The sequence below is a fragment of the Physeter macrocephalus genome, chromosome 16 (genome assembly GCF_002837175.3).
Source record: "Physeter macrocephalus isolate SW-GA chromosome 16, ASM283717v5, whole genome shotgun sequence".
Taxonomy (NCBI): Eukaryota; Metazoa; Chordata; class Mammalia; order Artiodactyla; family Physeteridae; genus Physeter; species Physeter macrocephalus.
In genome coordinates this window covers 23,818,829-23,843,793 of record NC_041229.1, presented here as the reverse complement: position 1 = coordinate 23,843,793, position 24,965 = coordinate 23,818,829, and the positions used below count along the sequence as shown (strand labels likewise).

General features: G+C 35.0%; 1 protein-coding gene across 1 annotated transcript in view; it reads right to left on the bottom strand.

Annotated features, from left to right (window-relative positions):
- Window positions 1-24,965, bottom strand: part of C16H11orf65 (chromosome 16 C11orf65 homolog) — a 121,027-nt gene that overhangs the window by 23,155 nt on the left and 72,907 nt on the right. Inside the window, exons 4-6 of the mRNA XM_024117383.2 lie at window positions 7,120-7,173; window positions 6,787-6,987; window positions 5,216-5,346 (exon numbers count right to left, since the gene is read on the bottom strand). Coding sequence (XP_023973151.1) covers window positions 5,216-5,346; window positions 6,787-6,987; window positions 7,120-7,173 — 386 coding nt within the window. The remainder of the gene's footprint in view (window positions 1-5,215; window positions 5,347-6,786; window positions 6,988-7,119; window positions 7,174-24,965) is intronic.

Sequence of the window (24,965 nt, the reverse complement as noted above, 5' to 3'; positions counted from 1 at the left end):
CAGTCTCCGCCCGTGAAGGGGCTTCTAGTGTGTGGGAACCTTTCCTCCTTCGCGGCTCCCTCCCACTGGTGCAGGTCCCGTCCCTATTCTTTGTCTCTGTTTTTTCTTTTTTCTTTTGCCTACCCAGGTACGTGGGGGGTTTCTTGCCTTTTGTGGGGTCTGAGGTCTTCTGCCAGCGTTCGGTGGGTGTTCTATAGGAGAAGTTCCACGTGTAGCTGTATTTCTGATGTATCTGTGAGGAGGAAGGTGATCTCCGCGTCTTACTCTTCCGCCATCTTGCCTGAATCCTCTATTTTGCCCATTTTAAAATTAGGTTGTATTCTTATCATTGAATTTTGAGAGGTTTTTTTTTTTACGTATTATAGATACAATACTTTTATCATGTACATATTTTGCAAATGTTCTCTTCCTGTGTGTGACTTGCATTTTTATTTTTGCAAAAGTGTCTCCAGGAGAGCAAAAGCTTTTAACTTTGATGAAGTGCAATTTAACAATCTTTTCTTTTATACTTCATGCCTTCTGTGTCTTATTTAAGAAATCTTTGCCAGAAAGAGAGTCACTAAGATTTTCTTGTTTGCTTACTTTTGGATATTTTATGGTGTTAACTCTGATTTTTTTTCCAAATGAATTTTTTATATGATGTGAGATAAGGATCAAGATTCATTTCTCTGCATTTGAGTATCCAATTTGTTGAAAAGAATATCCTTTTCCAATTAAATTGCCGTGGCACCTGTGTTGAAACTCAATTAACAATATGTGTGTGGGTCTATTTCTCAACTGTCTATTCTGTTCCATTGATCTGTATGTCTATCTTAATACCAATACCACAATGTCTTTTTTAAAAATAAATTTATTTATTTTTAGTTTTGGCTGTGTTGGGTCTTTGTTGCTGCATGTGGGCTTTCTCTAGTTGCGGCGAGTGGGGGCTACTCTTGTTGCGGTGCACGGGCTTCTCATTGTGGTGGCTTCTCTTGTTGCAGAGCACGGGCTCTAGGTGTGCAGTCTCAGTAGTTGTGGCACACAAGCTTAGTTCCTCCATGGCATGTGGGATCTTTCTGGACCAGGGATCGAACCCATGACCCATGCATTGGCAGGCGAATTCTTAACCACTTCTCCACCAGGGACCCCCCCACAAGGTCTTGATTACAGTAGTTTTAAAATAAGTCTTTAAATCAGGTAATGTAAGTTCTCCAAATTTTTTCCACAATTATTTTGATTATTCTTGTTCCTTTGCATTTACATATAAATTTTCAAATCAACTTGTCAAATTCCACATAAAACCCTGCTGGAAATTTTGAATGTGATTACATTGACTCTATACATCAATTTGGAGAGAACTGACATCTTCACAATATTGAGTCTTCTGGTCCATTAATATCTTATGGCTATTTGTTTATTAAGTCTTCTCTAAGTTTTATCAGCAATATTTATTACTTTTCAGTGTACAGGTCATGTAGATTTTCCCCTCAATTTATGCCTAGGTATTTCATATTTTCTGATGCTACTGTAAATGTTTTTGTTGTTTGTTGCAATACCATTGGTTTCTGTACCTCACAGCCTTGATAAACTCACCTATTAGTTCCAGTAGCTTTTTAGTAGATTCCTTCGAATTCTGTACTTAGATGATCATGTCAACTGTGAACAAGGACTGTTTTAGTTCTTCCTTTCCAATCTCAGTGTCTCCCCCACCACTCTGCCCTGCCACCCTTATTGCACTAACTAGGACTTCAATGCAATGTTGTAAAGAAGTGGTGAGTGCAGACATCCTTGCCTTGTTCCTGATCTTAGAGAGAAAGCATTCAGCCATTCACCATTATCATGTTGGATGCAGGCTTTTTATAGATACCCTTCATCAAGTTGAGGAGGCTCTCATCTATTTCTAGTTTGCCAAGAGTTTTCATTACAAATGGTAATTTTGTAAGTACTTTCTCTGCATCTTTTTAGATGATCATATCCAGTTTTGTTTTTTAAGTCTGTTAATATGGTGGATTGCATTGATTGATTTCCAAATGTTAAACCAATATTGTATTCCTGGGATAAACTCCATTTGTTTATAATGTTATTTATTATCATGTATCTATGTTCATGAGAGATATTGGTTGTTATTTTCTTGTAATATCTTTTTTTCTCATAAGCCTTGAGTGGTTTTATATCCAATAACACTTGCCTCATAGAAAATGCTATAAATTTTCCTGTAAGTACTTCTTTAGCTGCATCCCCTAATTTTAATATGTTGTATTTTCATTTTTTATTAAATCAAAAATATTTTCAAGTTCCTCTTGTGACTTCTTTGACTCATGGATTATTTAGATATATGCGGTTTAATATCCAAATATTTGGAGGTTTTCCAGAAATTTTTCAGTTATTTTATTGTTTTAAATTCTTTTTTAATCTTATCATGATCAGAGAACCTCCTTTGCATGATTTTAATTCTTTTAAATTTGTGGATATTTGTTTTATGGCTCAGAATATGGTGTATATTGGTGAATGTTTCATGTGCACTTGAAAAGAATGTGTTTTCTTTTGTTGGGTTCAGTGCTCTATAAATGCCAATTATGTCAAGTTGGTTGACAGCGTTGCTCAAGTCTTCTACATCTTTACTAATTTATTGTCCACTTGTTATATCAATTACTAAGAAAAAGGTTTTGAAATCTCTGATTATAATTTTTGATTTGTCTATTTCTCCTTTCAGTACTATTAGTTTTTGTTTCATGTATTTTGAAGATGTATTAGGTAAACAAGCATTTAGGATTATGTTCTCCTGATGAATTTACCCCTCTTTATTACTTTGTTTGATATTAATATAGTCACCCCAGCTTTCTTTTGATTACTGTTAGCATAGTCCTCTTCCATGCTTTTAATTTTAACCTATTTGTTCTTTTAGTTCTTGTACATAACGTATAGTTGTGTCTTGCTTTCTTATCCAGTCTGTCAGTCACTGTCTTTATTTGGGATGCTTAGACCATTTACATTTAATATGATTATTGATATGGTTGGTGCTAATCTACATCATGCTATTCATTTTATATTTGTCCTCCCTGTTCTTTGTTTCCTTTCCTCATCCAAGAGAGGATGTATTGTTTGTTATGATTCTATTTTATCTTCATTATTATCTTATTAAGTTTACATATTGCTTGTTGTTGATTTTATGGTTGCTTTAGGGTTTGTAGTATATATATTTAACTATCATGGTCTACTTCAAGCAATATTATACCACTTCATGTGTAGTATAAGGACCTTCCAGCAGTACATTTCCATTTCATCTTTCTCAACCTTTGTGGTATTGTTATCATATACTTACTTCTGCACTCTTATAAAATTGTAAATACCATAATACATATACATTTTCACTGTTTCTGCTTTAAAGTAAATTACTTTAAAAGTGTTTTTGAACTTTATTCAGTAATTGCATCTATATGTTGATATTGTATTGTGATTTTTTGGAACTATTTACTTGTAATGTCAGAAAAAATACGCAATTATGTTTTGTTTGATGAAGATTTTCAATATAAGAGAAAAGGAGTATAATTGTGGAATCAGGAACTGATTGGCAACATCAATATTAACTCATTAGTTTAAAATGTAACACCTATCATTTAAAATATTGTGGTAAAACCAACATAAAATTTATTGTCTTAACAATTTATCTTAACTATTTTTAAGTGTATAGTTTAGTAGTTAGTTAATTACCTTTTAAAAAAGGTCATGAAGAACCTAGGGGTAAGATGGGAATAAAGACACAGACCTACTAAAGAATGGACTTGAGGATATGGGGAGGGGGAAGGTAAGCTGTGACAAAGTGAGAGAGTGGCATGGACATATATACACTACCAAACGTAAAATAGATAGCTAGTGGGAAGCAGCCGCATAGCACAGGGAGATCAGGTCGGTGGTTTGTGACCACCTAGAGGGGTGAGATAGGTAGGGTGGGATGGAGGGATATGCAAGAGGGAAGAGATATGGGAACATAAGTATATGTATACCTGATTCACTTTGTTATAAAGCAGAAACTAACACACAATTGTAAAGCAATTATACTCCAATAAAGATGTTTAAAAAAAAAAAAAGGAAGTGTAGGGACTTCCCTGGTGGCGTAGTGGATAAGACGCTGCACTCCCAATGCATGGAGACTGGGTTCTATCCCTGGTCAGGGAACTAGATCCCACATTCGTGGCTCAACTAAGGAGCCCATGTGCCGCAACTAAGACCCGGTGCAGCCAAATAAATAAATAAATAAATAAATAAATAAATAAATAAATAAGAGATTAAAGTAGTAGGAAGAAAAGTTCTTTATACTGCTGGTCCGTTCATGGTGATAGAACTCAGCTTTTGTCTGACTGAAATGTTTTCTTCCATTTTTATTTTTAAAAGATATTTTTGGTGAGTCAGCTGATATTATTTTTTCTTCTCAGGGATATATTTTCCTGCTTCTTTGAGTGCCTGATAATTGATTACTATATGGTAGATATTGTGAATTTTATAGATTTTGACCACTTGAGTTTTTTGTGTTCCTTTAAATATTTGGGGGCTTTGTTCTTGTACATTGTCAAGTAAACTTGGAAACATTTGATTCTTTGGAGACTTGCTTTTAATATTTGTTAGATAGGTCCAGAATGACTTTTAGTATAATCTATACAAGTCAGTTTCTTTAGGGGAGAAAGAAAGGTTGAGAATGGTATAGAGTGGGTCTAGAGAGTCATATTAAAGTTATCTCATATATAAGAGTAAATGATGATTTTCATATCTCATGTTCCAAAAGATTATGATTTCCTTGTGGTCAAAGAGAACCTGTCTTTTCCCATTTATATCCCAGAGATTAACAGTGTCTAGCAGGCATTTATTAAGTACTTGCTTTCTATATATTTTTAAAAATATACTGTAATCTTTCATCTTATTTTATTTTATTTTAGTTTTTTGCGGTACACGGGCCTCTCACTGTCGTGGCCTCTCCCGTTGCAGAACACAGGCTCCGGACATGCAGGCTCAGTGGCCACGGCTCACGGGCCCAGCCGCTCCGTGGCATGTGGGATCTTCCCAGACCGGGACACGAACCCGTGTCCCCTGCATCAGCAGGCTGACTCTCAACCACTGCACCACCAGGGAAGCCCTTTCATCTTATTTTTAAAGTAACATGTAGTTAGTTTAGTAGTGATAACAATCTAAAAAAAAATGACTGTATACTTCTTTAGTAAGTCTAAGTATTTCATCAACTTACATTTGCCGCATCCATTCTACTTTTCTAATTTTTCTTTTCTTTTCTATATCTTGCCTTCTCTTCAGTTTAGAGAAATGGAATTCACTTTCCTTTTTGTCTCCCACCATTACATTTTCAGTAGACTTCCAAAGCTATTGAGAAATGAAAAATGAATACACAAAATATTGGATTACTGACTATGAGGTTATCTGACTATAGAAAAGAATGGTTATCTGACTATAGAAAAGAACTCTGTGTGTTCAGTAGGAATATGCCAAGATAGAAATAGAGGAGAGGATAGACCCCTTTATGATATTTCTAATTAAGTGAATGGCACATTGAACCTTAAGAGGCACATGCCATAGGAAAATTAGTGTACTGAGGTACTATTTAATAAGTATTTGTTGAATGAATAAATGAATAGACATATTCTAATAGTGTTTTAGTTTCTCATAAGAACAGATCTGACCAGTAGGTGCTATTGACTTTTGAAGACTCTACTCCTCAAGGAATATGGGCACACTCAAAGAATATAGAAATCTCACCATTGTGTCCCAAGACTTTGTGGTTTCCCCTGTTTGACACTTTATGCTAACTGGTTGCCTGTTTTCCTATTTCCAATTCATTCTTCCTCCCTTACCATGTACACATTAAATAACAAAGAGGAAAGTTTGTTACCCCCCACAGCACTCTGAACTTGCCCCTATTAAAGCACATATTCACTGCACTGTACTGAAATATCCTGTTTACTTGACTTTCTCCTTAATTAAAAGCAAACTACTTAAGGGAAAGTACTATTATTATGTACTATTGCTTCCCAAGCGTCTAGTACAATGCCTGACATCTGGTTGGTATGCAATAAAGTTTGAATGAATTCACACTTTGATTGTTTTCACTTTTCATACCTAGTATATTCAGTATACTACATTCTACAATCTGTATACCAGAGACTGAGGATTTGAATGAAGATACTTGCAACCATATAAACAAATATCCAGAGCTATAGAACCAGATAATGTTAACTTTAAAAATATAAGCTTACAAATATCCTTAGATAGATATTATTTCCACAAAAAGATTAAACATGGGGTCTATAGAAAAGTCTTAGAATCACATATATGCATTAGGAACTATGTATATTTAAAATCATTCTGTTCATATGAACACATGTTAAATTTTCCAACACCATGAAAATCCAAATGATCTCCCACTAGTGTCTGCTGTTACAAGCTCTAAAGAGAAAATGGCATATTATTCTCAAGAACCCTCACCTCTTGTTCAAGGATTAATATAGAGTCAACAACATCTTCAGATTTGCTTTGTTATAAAGATGGTAATGGCTGAGTACCAGAGAGTATCTAAAGATAGCCTAGATTCAAAGATGACTATTAAAAGTAGAAGTAAATGTAAAAAAAAAAAAGATATATTGCTGTATCTTGAAGTATATTAGTAACCACAGAATAGTTAAGCAAATTTTATCAGTTAAATTAGTAGGATTAATTATTTTTTAAAATAATCTAAAAATTAATTTTCAGAAAGACAGGTTTGTAAGCACATAATATTCAAAAGTATTAAGGTTTATCTTTTCTTACTTTATCAGAAACAGGCCTCCAGCCATTGTTCTCTATACGATGATACCAGCCACTATAATCCTCTTCCTGAAGATTATCACTTTTAATATGAGATGTATGTTTTGCTGGAAGTTTTGTGTAGTCTCTAGGGCTATTAGCACACAGATCTTCAATATGTCTGTGAGTGAAAATTTTATAGTATATTTCAGGTGGAAATTTAACCTATAGTTGGAAAAGTTCAAAGGATCATTTCAATTTAATTAGAAAAATGGTTTATATTTTTTTAAATTACATCTTTTAAATTTCATGTAAATGTGCTTTAAAAGTACTAAATAAGAATTTATTCATACTTACACCACCTAATCTGAATCGTACATTAATGCCAGCAGCAGCATCTAGAAGTTCTGCCTATAAAAAAAAAATTAGTCTTCAACATTCTGTATATATCAGTTCACAACTTCTCACTCTATTATGTTAAACAGTTGTTGAATATTGATTATTTATGAAATAGATGAAGTGAATAAACATCAAATAGTTAATTTTAAATCAGAACTTATCTTAGGATTTATTTTCTTATAGACACTCAATAAGTAAAACAGCTTACATTATAACTGGGAAAATGATACCAAACTATGTTTCCTTTCTATGTAATGTAAAAGTGTAAAAGTCAGGTGATTTATTAGTCATAAAACAGAAGTTTTTTAAAAATTCCTCAAATATATGATTTTCATATTAAATATCTTCCAGGTAAATTCAGAGAAAAAAGTGTGACTGGTGAATCTGAGTTAAACAACAGATGACCTTTCCTAGCTAGCTTTTATTAAATCAAAAATACATGTTTAAATTTTGTAAGAATTGTATATAATTGATCTTCTAAATTTTAGTGCCCCACACCAAATGGAAAGTAGAGAAAAAAATTCTTGGTCCCCAACCTGTCTCCTGATTATACTAAGTTAGATGAGAAAACAGATGTTACCCTAAATTGTTCAGCCTAAAAGACAACATTAGTTTTGCATAATTTTCTCCTGGCTAAAAATTACACACACACACACAAACACACACACACACACGGTCCCTGACTTATGATGGTTTGACTTACAATTTTTCATCATTATGATGGTGCAAAAGTGATACATATTCAGTAGAAACCCTACTACTAATTTTGAATTTTGATCTTTTCCCAGGCTAGTGATACACTGTATGATACTCGCTCTCTCCTGTGATGCTGGGCAGCAGCAATGAGAGAGATAGAGAACACAAAATACTAATATCAGAAATGAAAGATGGGTCATCACTACTGATTCTGTGGACACTAAAAGGATAATGAACAAATATTATGAATAACTCTATGCTCACAAATTTGATAACCTAAACTAAATGGATTGATTCCTTGAAAGACACAACATACCAAACCTCACATAAGGAGAAATAGACAATATGAATAGATCAATAGCTATTAAAGAAATTTAATGAATAATTCACCTTTCAAAGTAGAAAACACCAGGCCCAGATGGGTTCACTGGTTAATTCTACCAAACATTTAAGGAAGACAGCATAGTGGAAATCACCAAGCTGAACAGAGAAAAGAAAAAAGAATTTTAAAAATGAGGATAGCTTAGGAGACTTCTAGGACAACATGACACATACTAACATTTGCATTATAGGGGTCCCAGAAGGAGAAAAAAGAGAAATGGGCAGAGAATTTATTTAAGGAAGTAATATTTGAAAACTTCCCTAACCTGGGGGAGGAAACAGTCATTCAGGCCCAGGAAGCATAGAGAGTCCAAAATAAGATAAACCCCAAGAGGTCCACAAGACACATTATAACTAAAATTTTAAAAATTAAGGATAAAAGAGAATCTTAAAAACAGCAAGGGAAAAACCACTAGTTACATGCAAGGGAACTCCCATAAGACTATCAGCTGCCTTTTCAGCAGAAACTTTGCAGGCCAGAAGGGTGTGGCAGAATATATTCAAAGTAGTAAATGGAAAAAAGCCTACAACCAAAATTACTCACCTGGCAAGGCTATCATTCAGATTTGAAGTAAGTATAGAGGTTTACAGACAAGCAAAGGTAAAAGAGCTCAGCACCACTAAACCAACTCTACAAGAAATGTTAGAGGGACTTCTCTAAGTGGAAAAGAAAAGACCACAACTAGAAATATAAAAATTATGAAAGGAAAAATCCAAACACACAGTAAAGGTAGTGGATCAACCAGGTATAAAGCTAGTAGATCAACCATGTATAAACGAACAGTAAAGGTAGTAGATCAACCATGTATGTAAGACAAAAGTAGTAAAATATCTAAATTCACAATAAGGAGTTAAGGGATTCTAAAATCAAAAAGATGTAAAATATATCAAAACCATTAAACATGAAAGGGTGGCAGAAGTACAAATGTAGGTTTGTTAGAATGCTTTCAAACTTAAGAGATCTTCAAATTTAAAAAATATATATGTAGACACACACACCTCATGGTAATCACAAACCAAAAACCTATAATAGATACACACACAAAAAAGGAGAAAGAAACCCCAAAAAACATAAAGATAGCCATCAAATCACAAAGGAGGAGGGCAAAAGAAGAAAGGAACAAACAAGAACTTCAAAAACTACCAGAGGGCTTCCCTGGTGGCACAGTGGTTGAGAGTCTGCCTGCCGATGCAGAGGACACAGGTTTGTGACCCGGTCCGGGAAGATCCCACATGCCGCAGAGTGGCTGGGCCCATGAGCCATGGCCGCTGAGCCTGTGCGTCCAGAGCCTGCGCTCCCCAACGGGAGAGGCCACAGTGGTGAGAGGCCCACTGGAAAAAAAAAAAAAAAAACCTACCAGAAAACAGTGAACAAATGGTAATAAATACATCCCGGTCCGGGAAGATCCCACATGGCGCAGAGTGGCTGGGCCCATGAGCCATGGCCGCTGAGCCTGTGCGTCCAGAGCCTGCGCTCCCCAACGGGAGAGGCCACAGTGGTGAGAGGCCCACTGGAAAAAAAAAAAAAAAAACCTACCAGAAAACAGTGAACAAATGGTAATAAATACATATTTATCAATAATTACTTTAGGGACTTCTCTGGTGGTCCAGTGGTAAACAATCTGCCTTACAATGCAGGGGACTCGGGTTTGATCCCTGGTCAGGGAACTAAGATCCCACATGCCATGGGGCAACTGAGCACGCATGCCAAAACTACTGAGCTCATGTACCTCAACTAGAGAGCCTGCGTGCCACAAACTACAGAGCCCATGCACTTTGGAGCCCACGCATCACAGTTAGAAAAGAGAAAACTCTCATGCCACAACTAGAGAGAAGCCCACATGCCTCAATGAAGATCCCACGTGCTGCAACTAAGACCTGACTCAGCCAAAAAATAAAATTTTTTAAAATTTAAAAAGTAATTACTTTAAATGTAAATGGACTAAATGTAAATGGAATATTACTCAGCCATAAAAAGGAATGAAATTAGGTCATTTGTAGAGATGTGGATGGGCCTAGAGTCTGTCATACAGAGTGAAGTAAGTCAGAAAGAGAAAAACAAATATTGTATATTAACACATATATGTGGAATCTAATAAAATGGTACAGATGAACCTATTTGTAGGGCAGCAACAGAGATGCAGATGTAGAGAATGGACATGTGGACATGGTGGGGAAGCGGAGGGTGGGATGAATTGGGAGATTAGGATTGACATATATACACTACTATGTGTAAAATAGCTAGCTAGTGGGAACCTGCTATCTCTCCCTGTTATAGCACGAGGAGGTCAGCTCAGTGCTCTGTGATGACCAAGATGGGTTGGATGGGGGGTGGGTGGGAGGGAGGTCCAAGAGGGAGGGCTATACATATAGCTGATTCACCTCAGTGTACAGCAAAAAATAACACAACATTGTAAAGCAATTATACTTCAATTTAAAAAAATCTGTATAGGAGAGATTTCCACCTCAAAGGGGTGTAGTCCACAAACATAGGAAGATGCACAGAAGTTGGGCAGCAAAAAGTGGGAAAATAAAATGCCCATCTGTGAGAAAAAAATATATATATGGACACACATATACACAACTCATGGTAATCACAAACCAAAAATAATAGATACACACACAAAAAAGGAGAAAGGAACCCAAAATAACATAAAGATAGCCATCAAGTCACAAGGGAAGAGAGCAAAAGAAGAAAGGAGCAAAAAAGAACTAAAAAAGCAACCAGAAAACAATGAACAAGTGGTAATAAATACATATTTATTAATAATTACTTTAAATGTAAATAGACTAAATGCTCCAATCGAAAGATATATGGTGGCTGAATGGATACAAAAACAAGACTCTACAAGAGACCCACTTCAGATCTAGTGACACATACAGACTGAAAGTGAGGAGATGGAAAAGGTATTCCATTCAAATGGAAATCAAAAGAAAGCCAGGTAGCAATACTTAGACTAAATAGACTTTAAAACAAGGACTGTAACAAGAGACAAAGAAGGACAGTGCATAATCATGAAGAGATCCATCCAAAAAGAAGATAAAGCAATTGTAGGAACACTTAAATATATAAAGCAAATAATAACAGACATAAAGGGAGAAATTGACAGTAACACAATAACAGTAGGGGACTTTAACACCCCATTTACATCAAGGATAGATCATCCAGAGAGAAGATCAATACGAAAACACTGTCCTTAAATGACACATTAAACCAGATGGAGTTAATAGATACATAGAGTACATTCCATCCAAAAGTAGCTGAATACACATTCTTTTCAAGTGCATGTGGAACGTTCTCCAGGATAGATCACATGCTAGGCCACAAAACAATTGTCAATAAATTTAATAAGATTGAAATCATATCAAACATCTTTCCAATCACAACATTATGAGAAAAAACTGCAAAAAACACAAACATGGGAAGGCTAAAGAATACGCTACTAAACAACTAATGGATCACTGAAGAAATCAAAGAGGAAATCAAAAAAATACCTAGAGACAAATGAGAATGAAAACACAATGACCCCAAACCTATGGGACACAGCAAAAGCAGCTCTAAGAGGGAAATTTATAGAGATACAATCCTTCCCTAGAACATGAGAAAAATCTCAAACAATCTAACCTTACATCTAAAAGAACTAGAAAAAGAAAAACAAAACCCTAAGTTAATAGAAGGAATGAAATCATAAATATCAGAGAAGAAATTAATGAAAAAAGACCAAAAAATAAAAACATGAAAGATTAATGAAACTAAGAGGTAGTTCTTTGAAAAGATAAACAAAATTGATAAAACTTTATCCATATTCATCAAGAAAAAAAGAGAGAGGGCTCAAATATATAAAATCAGAAATGAAAGAAGAGAAGTTACAACTGACACCACTGAAACACAAAGGCTCATGAGAGATTACTACAAACAGCTATGCACCAATAATATGGACAACTTAGAAGAAATAAATTCCCAGAAACATACAGTATCCCAAGAATGAATCAGGAAGAAATAGAAAATATGTACAGACCAATTACCAGTGATGAAATTGAATCAGTAATTTAAAAACCCCCAACAAACTAAAGTTCAGGGCCAGACAGCTTCACAGGTGAATTCTGCCAAACAGTTAGAGAAAGGTTAATTTTGATGATTCTCAAACTACTCCAAAAAAAAAAAGAGAAGAGGATAGAATGCTTCCAAACTCATTCTATGAAGCCAATATCATTCTGATACTTAAATCAGACAAAGACACCACATAAAAAGAAAATTACAGGCCAATATCACTGATGAATACAGATGTAAAAATCCTCAACAAAAAGCAAACTGAATTCAACAATACATTAAAAGTATCATATATAATAGCTGTGTGACTTTGGGAAAATCATATAACCTCCTTATGTCTCAGTTTTATCAGCTGGAAAATAGTAATATCTAGCCCATAGATATTGCTTGGTGATAAATAAATGAGATAATGTCTGTGTGACGCAATGGCACATGGTAGATACTCAGTAAAAAAACCAAAAAATATCATATACAATGATCAAGTGGCATTTATCCCAGGGATTCAAGAATAATTCAATACCTATAAATCAATCAATGTGATACACCACATTGACAAATTGGAGATTAAAATTCACATGATTATCTCAATAGATGCAGAAAAAACTTTTGAAAAATTCAAATCAATTTATGATAGAAAAAATCTCAACAGAGTGGGTATAGAGGGAACATACCTCTACATAATAAAGGCCATATATGAAAAACTTACAGCCAATATCATACTCAATGGTGAAAAGCTGAAAGCATTTCCTCTAAGATCAGGAACAGGATAAGGATGTCCACTCTCACCACTTTCATTCAACATAGTATTGGAAGTCCTAGACACAGCAATCAGATGAGAAAAAGAAATAAAAGGAATCCAAATTGGAAAGAAAGAAGTAAAACTTTCACTGTTTGTGGATGACATGATACTATACATAGAAAATCATAAAGACACCACCAAAAACTATGAAAGCTAATTAAGGAATTAAGTAAATTTTCAGGATATAAAAGTAATATACAGAAATCTGTTGGGTTTCTATACACTAACAACGAACTATCAGAGAGAAAAATTAAGGAAACAATCCTACTTACAATTACACCAAAAAGCATAAAATATGTAGGATAAAATCTAACCAAGGAAGTAAAAGAACTGTACTTGGAAAACTATAAGACACTGATTTAAGAAACTGAATATGACACACACAAAAAATAGAAAGATATATTCTGCTCATGGAATTAATATTGCTAAAATGGTTGGGGAATTCCCTGGTGGTCCAGTGGTTAGGACTCAGTGCTTTCACTCCCAAGGGCACGGGTTCAATCCCTGGTCAGGGAACAAAGATCCCACAAGCCACCCCCCCCCAAAACAAAGGCCATATTACCCAAAGCAATCTACAGATTCAGTGCAATCCCTATCAAAATACCAATGGCATTTTTCACAGAACAAGCACAAATAATTTAAAAATGTGTATGGAAACACAAATGACCCTGAACAGTCAAAGCAATGTTGAGAAAAAAGAACAAAGCTGGGGGAATCACCCTCTCTGACTTCAGACTATACTACAAAGCTACAGTAATCAAAATAGTATGGCACAGGCACAAAAACAGAGACCTAGATCAATGGAACAGAATAGAGATCCCAGAAATAAATCCATGCACCTTTGGTCAATTAATCTATGACAAAGGAGGCAAGAACATACAATGGAGAAAAGACAGTCTCTTCAATAAGTGGTGCTGGGAAAACTGGACAGCCACATGTAAAATAATGAAATGAGAACATTCTCTAACACCATATACAAAAATAAAATGGATTAAAGACCTAAATGTAAGACCAAATACTATAAAACTCCTAGAGGAAAAAATAGGCAGAACACTCTTTGAATAATTGTAGCAATATTTTTTTGGATCTGTCTCCTACAGCAAAGGAAACAAAAGCAAAAATAAATGGGACCTAATTAAATGTAAAAGCTTTTGCACAGCAAAAGAAACCGTCAACACAACAAAAAGACAATCTATGGAAGAAAATATTTGCAAATGATATGGCTGAAAAAGGATAATATCCAAAATATATACAGAGCTCATAAAACTCAAACAAACAAAAAACCTAATTAAAAAGTGGGTATTTTTCCCACTTTTGGATAATGAATAGACATTTTTCCAAAGACATACAGGTGGCTAACAGGCATATGAAAAGATACTCAACATCGCTAGTCATTAGAGAAACGCAAATCAAATCCACAATGAGATATCATCTCACACCTGTCAGAATGGTTATCATCAAAAAGAACACAAATAACAAATGTTGGCAAGGATGTGGAGAGAAGGAAACCCTTGTTCACTGTTAGTGGAATGTAAATTGGTACAGCTAATGTGGAAAACAGGATGGAAGTTTCTCAAAAAACTAAAAATAGAACTGCCATATGACCCAGCAATTCCACTCCTGAGTACATATACCAAAAACACCAGATTGAAAACATACATGCACCACAATGTTCACAGCAGGATTATTTACAATAGCCAAGATATGGAAGCAACATGTGTCCATCAACAGATGAATGGACAAAGAATATGTTTATATGTATATATACACAATAAAATCCTCTGCAGCCATTAAAAAATGCAATTTTGCCATTTGCAAAAACATGAATGAACCTAGAGAGTATTATGTTAAGTGAAATAAGTCAGACATAGAAAGACAAATACTCTATATTATCACTTATATGTGGAATCTAAAAAATAAAACAAATAAATGTATATAATAAAACAGAAACAGGCCCACAGTTATAGGGAAAAAACTAGTGGTTACCAGTGAGGAGAGGTAAGGGGGAGGTGCAATATGGAGTAGGGGACTAAGTGGTACAATCTATTATGTATGAAATAAGCTTCAAGGATATATAGTACAACACAAGGAATATAGCCAATATTTAATAATACCTATAAAAGGAGTATAACCTTTAAAAATTGTGAATCACTATGTTGTACACCTGTAACTTGTATAATATTGTATATCACCTATAATTCAATTAAGGAAAAAAAAAGAAGAAACCCATAATGTACCACCTCATACCTGTCAAAATGGCTTTTATCAAAAAGACAACAAATAACAAGTGTTGGTGAGAATGTGGAGAAAAAGGGAACCCTTATGCACTATTGTTGTGAATGTAAATTGGTGCAGCCACTGTAGAAAACAGAATGGAGATTTCAAAAAATTAAAAATGGAATTAACATATGATCCAGTAATTCCACTCCTGGGTATTAATCTGAATAAAATTACAATACTAATTAGAAAAGATACATGCACCCCTATGTTCATTACAGCATTATTTATAATAGCCAAGATATGGAAGCAACCTAAGTGCCCATGATTAGGTGAATGGATAAAGAAGATGTGTTACATATATACAATGGAATATTACTCAGCCATAAAAAAGAAGGAAATCTTGCAATTTGCAACAACATGGATGAACCTAGAGGATATTATGCTAACTGAAACAAGTCAGACAGAGAAAGACAAATACCGTATCATTTCATTTATATGTGGAATCTAAAAAAACAAAACAAATGAACAAATAGAACAGAACAGAAAGAGAGTTGCAGATACAGAAAACAAACGAGTTGCTGCCAGAAGGGAGGGAGGTGGGAGAAGAAAGAATAGGTGAGAGAGATAAAGAGGTACAAAATTCCAGCTGCAAAATAAATGAGTCACACGTGTGAAATGTACAGTGTGGGCAAAATAATCAATAATTATGTAATATCTTTGTATAGTGATATTAAGTCTACACTTAGGCTTCCCTCGTGGTGCAATGGTTAAGAATCCACCTGCCAATGCAGGGGACATGGATCGAGCCCTGGTCTGGGAAGACCCCACATGCTGCGGAGCAACTAAGCCAATGCGCCACAACTACTGAGCCTGCACTCTAGAGCCCACGAGCCACAACTACTGAAGCCTGCACACCTAGAGCACATGCTCCATAACAAAAGAAACCACCTCAATGAGAAGCCCACACAATGCAACCAAGACCCAACACAGCCATAAATAAATAAATAAATAAATAAATCTATCTACACTTATAGTGGTGATCATTTTGAAATGTGTAGACATATTGAATCACTATGTTGTGTAACAGGAACTAACACAGTGTTGTAGGTCAATTATAATAAAATACAAACTCACAGAAAAAGAGATCAGATTTGCAGTTACCAGAGGCTGGGCGGGGGAAGGGGAACTGGATGAAGGCAGAGAAAAGGTACAAACTTCCAGTTTAAGGTAAATAAATACTAGGGATGTAATGTAAAACATGATAAATATAATTAACACTGCTGTATGATATATATGATAGTTAAGAGAGCAAATCCTAAGAGTTCTCATTACAAGGAAAAAATACTTTTTTTCTATTTCTTTAACTTTGTATCTTGTATGAGAGGATGGATGTTCTTTAAACTTATTGTGGTAAACATTTCATCATGTATGTAAGGCAAAATCATTATACTGTACACATCATACAGTGCTGTATGAGAATTATATCTCAATAAAACTAGAAGAAAAAAAAGAACTACCACAAAATCCAGCAATACGCAAAGAAAATAAAAACACTAATTCAAAAAGATATTTGCCAACCCTATGTTCAATGCAGAATTATTTACAATAGCCAAGATATGGAAACAACCTAAGTGTCCATGCATAGATGAATGGATAAAGATGTGGTAATGGAATAATAGCCATAAAAAGAATGAATTTTCCGTTTTTAACAATATGGGTGGGTCTAGAGGGTATTATGCTAAATTAAATAAGACAGAGAAAGACAAATAATGTATGATTTTACTTACATCTGGAATCTGAAAAACAAACGAACAAACCTAACAAAATAGAAACAGACTCATAGATACAGAGAACAAACTGGTGGATGCCAGAGGGGATGAGGGGGTGGAGGGATGAGCAAAATAGGTGAGGGAAATTAAGAAGTACAAACTTCCAGTTATTAAATAAGTCAGGGAATATAATGTACAACATAGGGAATATAGTCAATAATATTTTAATAATTTTGTATGGTGACAAATGGTAACTAGACTTATCATGGTGATCATTTTGTAGTGTATAAAAATATGGAATCACTGTGTTGCACTATGTTGCACACCCAAAACTAATAAAATAGTATAAGTCAATTATATTTCAATTTAAAAAATTGATGAGGAATAACTCCAAGTTAGGGCAAGTAGAGAAGGAACAGAAGGAGGGGACTTCATGGTGTTTCTTCTGTTTCTGTACAATTTTATTTTAAAAAAGAAGTCCCCAAGAAAAACCTTCAGCAAACTAGAATAGACAGGAACTTCCTCAACTTGATAAAGAACATCTACAAGAAACTTACAGATAACATCATACTTAATGGTGAGAAACTAGTCCCCTGACTATTCTTACTCAGCATCATACTGGAATCCTAGATAATTCAGTAAGATAAGAAAAGAAATGTGCAAAAATTGAGAGCAGAAAAAAAAAAGCTATCTTTGTTCACAGATAACATGAGTGTCTATATAAAATATCTCAGTGAACCAACAAAGAAACTCCTGGAACTAATAAGCAATTATAATAATGTTGGAGGATACAATGTTAACATAACAAAAGTCAATTGTATACACTGGCAATGGACAAATGGAATTTGAAATTAAAAGCACAATGCTATTTACATTAGTGCCACAAAAGTAAAATGCTTAGGTATAAATCTAAGAAAATATGTAAAAGTCTATATGAGGAAAACTACAACACTGTGATGAAAGAAATAAAAGAAGATCTAAATGAAAGAAGAGTTAGTCCATATACCTGGACAGGAAGACTCAATATTGTCAAGATGTCCATTCTTCCCAACTTGATTTATAGATTCAATGAAATCCCAATCAAATTCCCAGAAAATTATTTTGTAGGAATGGACAAACCGATTTTAAATTTTACATGTAAAGGTAAAAGACCTAAAATAGTCAACATAATATTGAAGGAGAAGAACAAAGTTGGTGTTCTGACACTACCCAACTCAAGACTTTTTATTAAGCTGTAATAATCAAGACAGTGTAGGGACTTCCCTGGTGGTGCAGTGGTTAAGAATCCACCTGCCAATGGCAGGGGACATGGGTTTAAGCCCTGGTCCAGGAAGATCCCACATGCTGCGGAGCAACTAAGCCTGTAAGCCACAACTACTGAGCCCATGTGCCACAACTACTGAAGCCCAAGTGCCTAAAGCCCATGCTCTGCAACAAGACAAGTCACCATGAGGAGAAGCCTGGGCACCACAATGAAGAGTAGCCCCACTCACTGCAATTACAGAAAGCCCACGTGCAGCAATGAAGACCCAACACAGCCAAAAATAAATAAATAAATAGATTAATTAATTAATTAATTAAAAAGACAGTGTGGTATGGGTGAAAGAATAAGTAAAAAGGCCATTATAACAGAAGAAAGAGCCAGGAAATAGGCTCCCACATAAATATAGTTAACATATCATTGACAAAAGAGCAAAGGCAATTCAATGGAGAAAGGATGGTCTTTAACAAACAGGGTTGGAACAACTGAACATCCCATACAAATTTTTAAAAAAATGAATCTAGACACAAATTTCACACTTTCACAAAAATAAACTGAAAATGATTCATAGATCCAAATGTAAAATTCAAAAATACAGAGCTCCTGGAAGATAACATAGGAGTAAATCTAGGTGACCTTGGGTTTGTTGATGATTTTTTAGATACAAAATCAAAAGCATAACTCATGAAAGAAAAAAAAATGGAAGGGATGGACTTCATTAAAATTAATGTTCTGTGATGAATGCTGCTAAGAGAATGAAAAGAGAAGTCTCAGAAGGAAAAAAATCTTTGCTAAATACACATCTGATAAAAGACTGCTATCCAGAATATAGAAAGAACCCTTAAAACTAAACAATAAGAAGATGGAGAGCTTAATTTTTAAAATGGGCAAAGATATGAAAAGCTACCTCACCAAAGAAGATAGAGAGATAGCCAATTAGCAAATGAAAATATGTTCAACATATATGTCAAAAGGAAGTTGTAGATTAAAACATGAGATACCTCTAAATAATATGAGAGTAGCTAACATCTAAAACACTGACAACATCAAATGCTAGTTAGAATATGGAGCAATAGGAACTCTCATTCATTGCTGGTTGGAATGAAAAATGGTATAATTACTTTGGAAGACAGCTTGGCAGTTTCTTACAAAACTAAACATAGTCTTACCATATAATCCAGCAAAAGAGAATTTAAAAGTACAACAGCAAGAATATATAAGTCAGAAGGGGTAAAGGGATATAAGTACATTGGGAAGAGATAAAAATGCCAACATTTATATGATTTTCATAAGTCAAATATGCATATTGCAATATCTTGTATAAGCATAAAAGAATGATAATAGAGAGGGGAAGTTTTAAGAATAAAAATAATAAGCCCAAAACAAGTATATATATATAAGTATATATAAGTCCCAAAATATCAGTAAGTACATTAAATGTGAATACATTAAGTGCTCCAACAAAAGACACAGAGCATCATACTGGATAAAACTATTAACTAACAATATACTGCCTAAGAAAGACACAGATAAAATATGGAGATTCAGAAAGTTGAAAGTAAAATAATGGGAAAGATATAACATACAAACAATAATGAAAAATAGTGGTGCGGCTACATTAGTATCAGAGATTTTGAACCATAAAGCAAAGAGTATTACTAGAGATAAAGTGAGACACTTCAAAGTAATATAACATTCAATTGACAAGAAAGATATAATGATCCTAAATTGGTTTTCAGTTAATACACGGCCTCAAATTATACAAACTACCAGAAAAATACACAAATCTTTGACGATAGAGGGGGATTTTATTTTATATGAATTGGAGTATAGTTGATTTACAATGTTGTGTTAGTTTAAGGTGTAAAGTAAAGTGAATCAGTTATCATATACATATATACATTATTTTTATATTCTTTTCCCATATAGGTCATTAGAATACTGAGTAGAATTCCCTATGCTATACCATATGTCCTATTAGTTATCTATTTTATGTAGAGCAGTGTGTATTTGTCAATCCCAGTTTCCCAGTTTATCCGTCCCCCTGCCCCTTTCCCTCCTACTAACCGTAAGTTTGTTTTCTGCATTTGTGACTCTATTTCTGTATTAAAAATGAGTTCATTTGTGCCATACTTTTTAGATTCCACATATAAATGATAACATATGATATTTGTCTTTCTCTGTCTGACCTACTACACTCATAATGACAATCTCTAGGTCCATCCATGTTGCTGCAAATGGCATTCTTTCATTCTTTTTTATGGCTGAGTAATATTCCATTATATATATATATGTACCACATCTTCTTTATCCACCCCTCTGTCAATGGACATTTAGGTTGCTTCCATGTCTTGGCTATTGTAAATAGTGCTGCAATGAAAACTGGGGTGCATGTATCTTTTCAAATTATGTTTTTCTCCAGATATATGTCTAGGAGTCCGATTGCTGGATCATTTTACCATAGTTCTATATTTAGTTTTTTAAGGAACCTCCATACTGTTCTCCACAACGGTTGTACCACTTTACATTCCACCAACAGTGTAGGATTCTTCCCTTCTCTCCACACCCTCTTCAGTATTTACTCTTTATAGAGTTTTTGATGATGGCCATTCTGACCGGTTTGTGAGGTGATACCTCATTGTAGTATTGATTTGCATTTCTCTAATAATTGGTGATGCTGAGCATTTTTCATGTGGTTTTTGGCCATCTGTATGTCTTCTTTGGAGAAATGTCTGTTTTGATCTTCTGCCCATTTTTCAGTTGGGCTGTTGTTTTTTTTTGACATAGAGCTACATGAGCTGTTTGTATACTTTTGAGATTAACCTCATGTTGGTCACATCATTTGCAAATATTTTCTCCCATTCTGTGTGTTGTCTTTCTGTTTTGTTTATGGTTTCCTTTGTTGTGCAAAAGCATTGTTTAATTAGGTCCCATTTGTTTATTTTTGTTACTCAAGGTGGTGGATTAAAAAAGATATTGCTGCGATTTATCTCAGAGAGTGTTCTGCCTGTGTGTTACTCTAGGAGTTTTATAGTGTCCAGCCTTACATTTAGGTCTTTGATCCATTTTGAGTTTATTTTATTGTATGGTGTTAGAGAGTGTTCTAATTTCATTCTTTTACATGTAGCTGTCCAGTTTTCCCAGCAAAACTTGTTGAAGAGACTGTCTTTTCTCTATTGTATATTCTTGCCTCCTTTGTCATGGATTAATTGACCATAGGTGCATGGGTTTATCTCCGGACTTTCTCTATCCTGTTCCATTGATCTACATTTCTGTTTTTGTGCCAGTACCATACTGTTTTGATTACTGTAGCTTTGTAGGATAGTATGAAGTCAGGGAGCCTGATTCTTCCAGCTCTGTTTTTCTTTCTCAAGATTGCTTTGGCTATTTGGGGTCTTTTGTGTTTCCATACAAATTGTAATAAAACTTTTTTGTCCCAACTCTGTGAAAAATGCAAGCAGTAATTTGATAGGGATTGTACTGAATCTGTAGATTGCTTTGGGTAGTATAGTCACTTGCACAATATTGATTCTTCCAATCCAAAAACATGATAAACATGATATATCTCTGCATCTGTTTGTGTCATCTTTGATTTCTTTCATCAGCACCTTATAGTTTTCTGAGAACAGATCTTTTGCCTCCTTGGGTGGGTTTATTCCATAGGTATTTCATTCTTTCTGATGTGATGGTAAGTGGGATCGTTTCCTTATTTTCTCTTTCTGATCTTTTGTTGTTAGTGTATAGGAATGCAAGAGATTTCTGTGTATTAATTTTGTATTCTGCAACTTTACCAAATTCATTGATGAGCTCTAGTAGTTTTCTGGTAACATCTCTAGGATTTTCTATGTATAGTATCATGTCATCTGCAAACAGTGATAGTTTTACTTCTTCTTTTCCAATTTGGATTCCTTTTATTTCTTTTTCTTTTCTGCTGGCCATGGCTAGACCTTCCAAAACTATGTTGAATAAAAGTGGCAACAGTGGACATCCTTGTCTTGTTCCTGATCTTAAAGGAAATGCTTTCCGTTTTCCACCATTGAGAATGATGTTTGCAGTGGGTTTGTCGTATGTGGCCTTTATTATGTTGAGGTAGGTTCCCTCTATACCCACTTTCTGGAGAGTTTTTACCGTAAATGGGTTTTGAATTTTTTCAAAAGCTTTTCCTGCATCTATTGAGATGATCGTATGGTTTTTATTCTTTAGTTTGTTGATGCGGTGTATCACACTGATTTATTTGTGGATATTGAAAAATCCTTGCATCCCTGGGATAAATCTCACTTGATCATGGTGTATGATCCTTTTACTGTATTGTTGGGTTTGGTTTGCTACTATTTTGTTGAGGATTTTTACATCTATATTCATCAGTGATGGTGGCCTGTAATTTTCTTTTTTGTGTTGTACCTTTGTCTGGTTTTGGTATCAGGGTGAGGGTGGCCTCAAAGAATGAGCTTGGGAGTGTTCCTGCTTCAGCAATTTTCTGGAAGAGTTTCAGGAGGATAGGCATTAACTCTTCTCTAAGTGTTTGATAGAATTTGCCTGTGAAGCCATCTGGCCCTGGACTTTTGCTTGTTGGAAGTTTTAAAATCACAGTTTCGATATCAGTACTTGTGATTGGCCTGTTCATATTTCCTGGATCAGTCTTGGAAGGTTGAGACTTCTGGCCTGGCCCAACCTCCACGTGTAGTGGCCACAAAGTCCACAGCAGCTAAAGTGAGACCTGTCTTGGCTGCAGGAGCACTCATTGTCTGTTCAGATGTTCTGCAGGTGCTCAGTGTACAAAGCCAGTCGTGGGGGTGTAAATCCATGGTTTGCACAGCCGTGAGGAGAAATTTCAGCTCTTCTTCCTTAGTTGCATGGCCCCTGGCACTCAGCTGTGATTTCAGCCCCACTGCTGCATGTGAGCCTCCTACAGGCATCTGCTTCCACAGCTGCCCTGGAGCACAGGAGCCCCCCCCCCAATGGGGAGGAGGTACAGAGGAGGAGGTAGACAGGGGGCATGAGAGCCCGCTCTGGTGGACACAGGATGGGAGCCCTTCCTAGTGCCCCAGGAGGCAGGATCTGGTGCATGGGGAGACAGGCTGTAATTACTGTCCCACACTTTGTGCATCACTCAACAACGGAGCTTTCTTCTATGGTGGCCAGGTTTATAATGGGAGATTTTAATGTACTTCTCTCAGTAACTGATAGTACAAGTAAGCAAAAATAATCAGTAAGCATATAGAAGGTCTGATCAACATAATTCACAAATTTGACCTAATTGACATCTATGTACTGTGTTCAACAACTGCAGAATACATCTACTTTTCAAATACAGATACAATATTGAAAAAATAGATTACTAACAGAGGATTGAAAATCACAGTGTGATTAAGATAAAGATTGATTTCATGAAAGATAATAATTTCCAGATGTTTGCAACTTTAAAAATGCAATTCTAAATTACCAGAAGAAATCAAAGTAGAAATTTTAAAATATTTTGTATTGAATTGGATGATGAAAATATGATATATCAAAATGTATATGCTAAAAACATACTGAAAATCAGTAAATTGGCATTCCCTTCCAAAAGGGAAAACAACAGCAAATACAATTCAAATAAAATAAAAAGAAGGAAATAATTAACAGCAGGAAATGGTGAAGAAGGAACTTGAATAAACAAAAGAATGGAATGACAAAGCTCAAAGTTGGTTTCTTGGAAAGACTAATAAGAGTGGGAAACCCTAGTAAGATTGGTCAAGAAAGAGAATATACAAATAATCAATATCAGGAATGAAATAGAAACTACTATTGATTCTAAGATCATAAGATTAGAAATATCATAAGAGAATATTAAGAACAACTTAATGAAAATAAATTTGAAAGTTTAGATGAAATGGAACACTTCCTAGAAAAATGCAACTTATCAAAACTAGCACAACAATCAATACAAAATATGAGCAGAGGGCTTCACTGGTGGCGCAGTGGTTGAGAGTCCACCTGCCAATGCAGGGGACACGGATTCATGCCCTGGTCCAGGAAGATCCCACATGCCACGGAGCGGCTGGGCCCGTGAGCCGTGGTCACTGAGCCTGCATGTCCGGAGCCTGTACTCCACAGCAGGAGAGGCCACAACAGTGAGAGGCCCGCGTACCGCAAAAAAAAAAATAAATAAATAAAAAATAAATCAAAATATGAGTAGACCTATAACTATAAACTGAATTTGTAATTTAAGATTCTCCCACAAAGAAAAATTCTGGCACAGATGGCTTGACTGGCAAATCCTTCCAACTTTTAAGGAAGAAATAACACTCAGTGTTAAAAAAAAAAAAAGAAAACATTTCCTCTAAGATCAGGAACAAGACAAGGTTGCCCAATCTCACCACTACTATTCAACATAGTTTTGGAAGTTTTAGCCACAGCAATCAGAGAAGAAAAAGAAATAAAAGGAATCCAAATTGGAAAAGAGGAAGTAAATCTGTCACTGTTTGCAGATGACATGATACTATACATAGAGAATCCTAAAGATGTTACCAGAAAACTACTAGAGCTAATCAATGAATTTGGTAAAGTAGCAGGATTCAAAATTAATGCACAGAAACCTCCTGCATTCCTATACATCAATGATGAAAAATCTGAAAGAGAAATTAA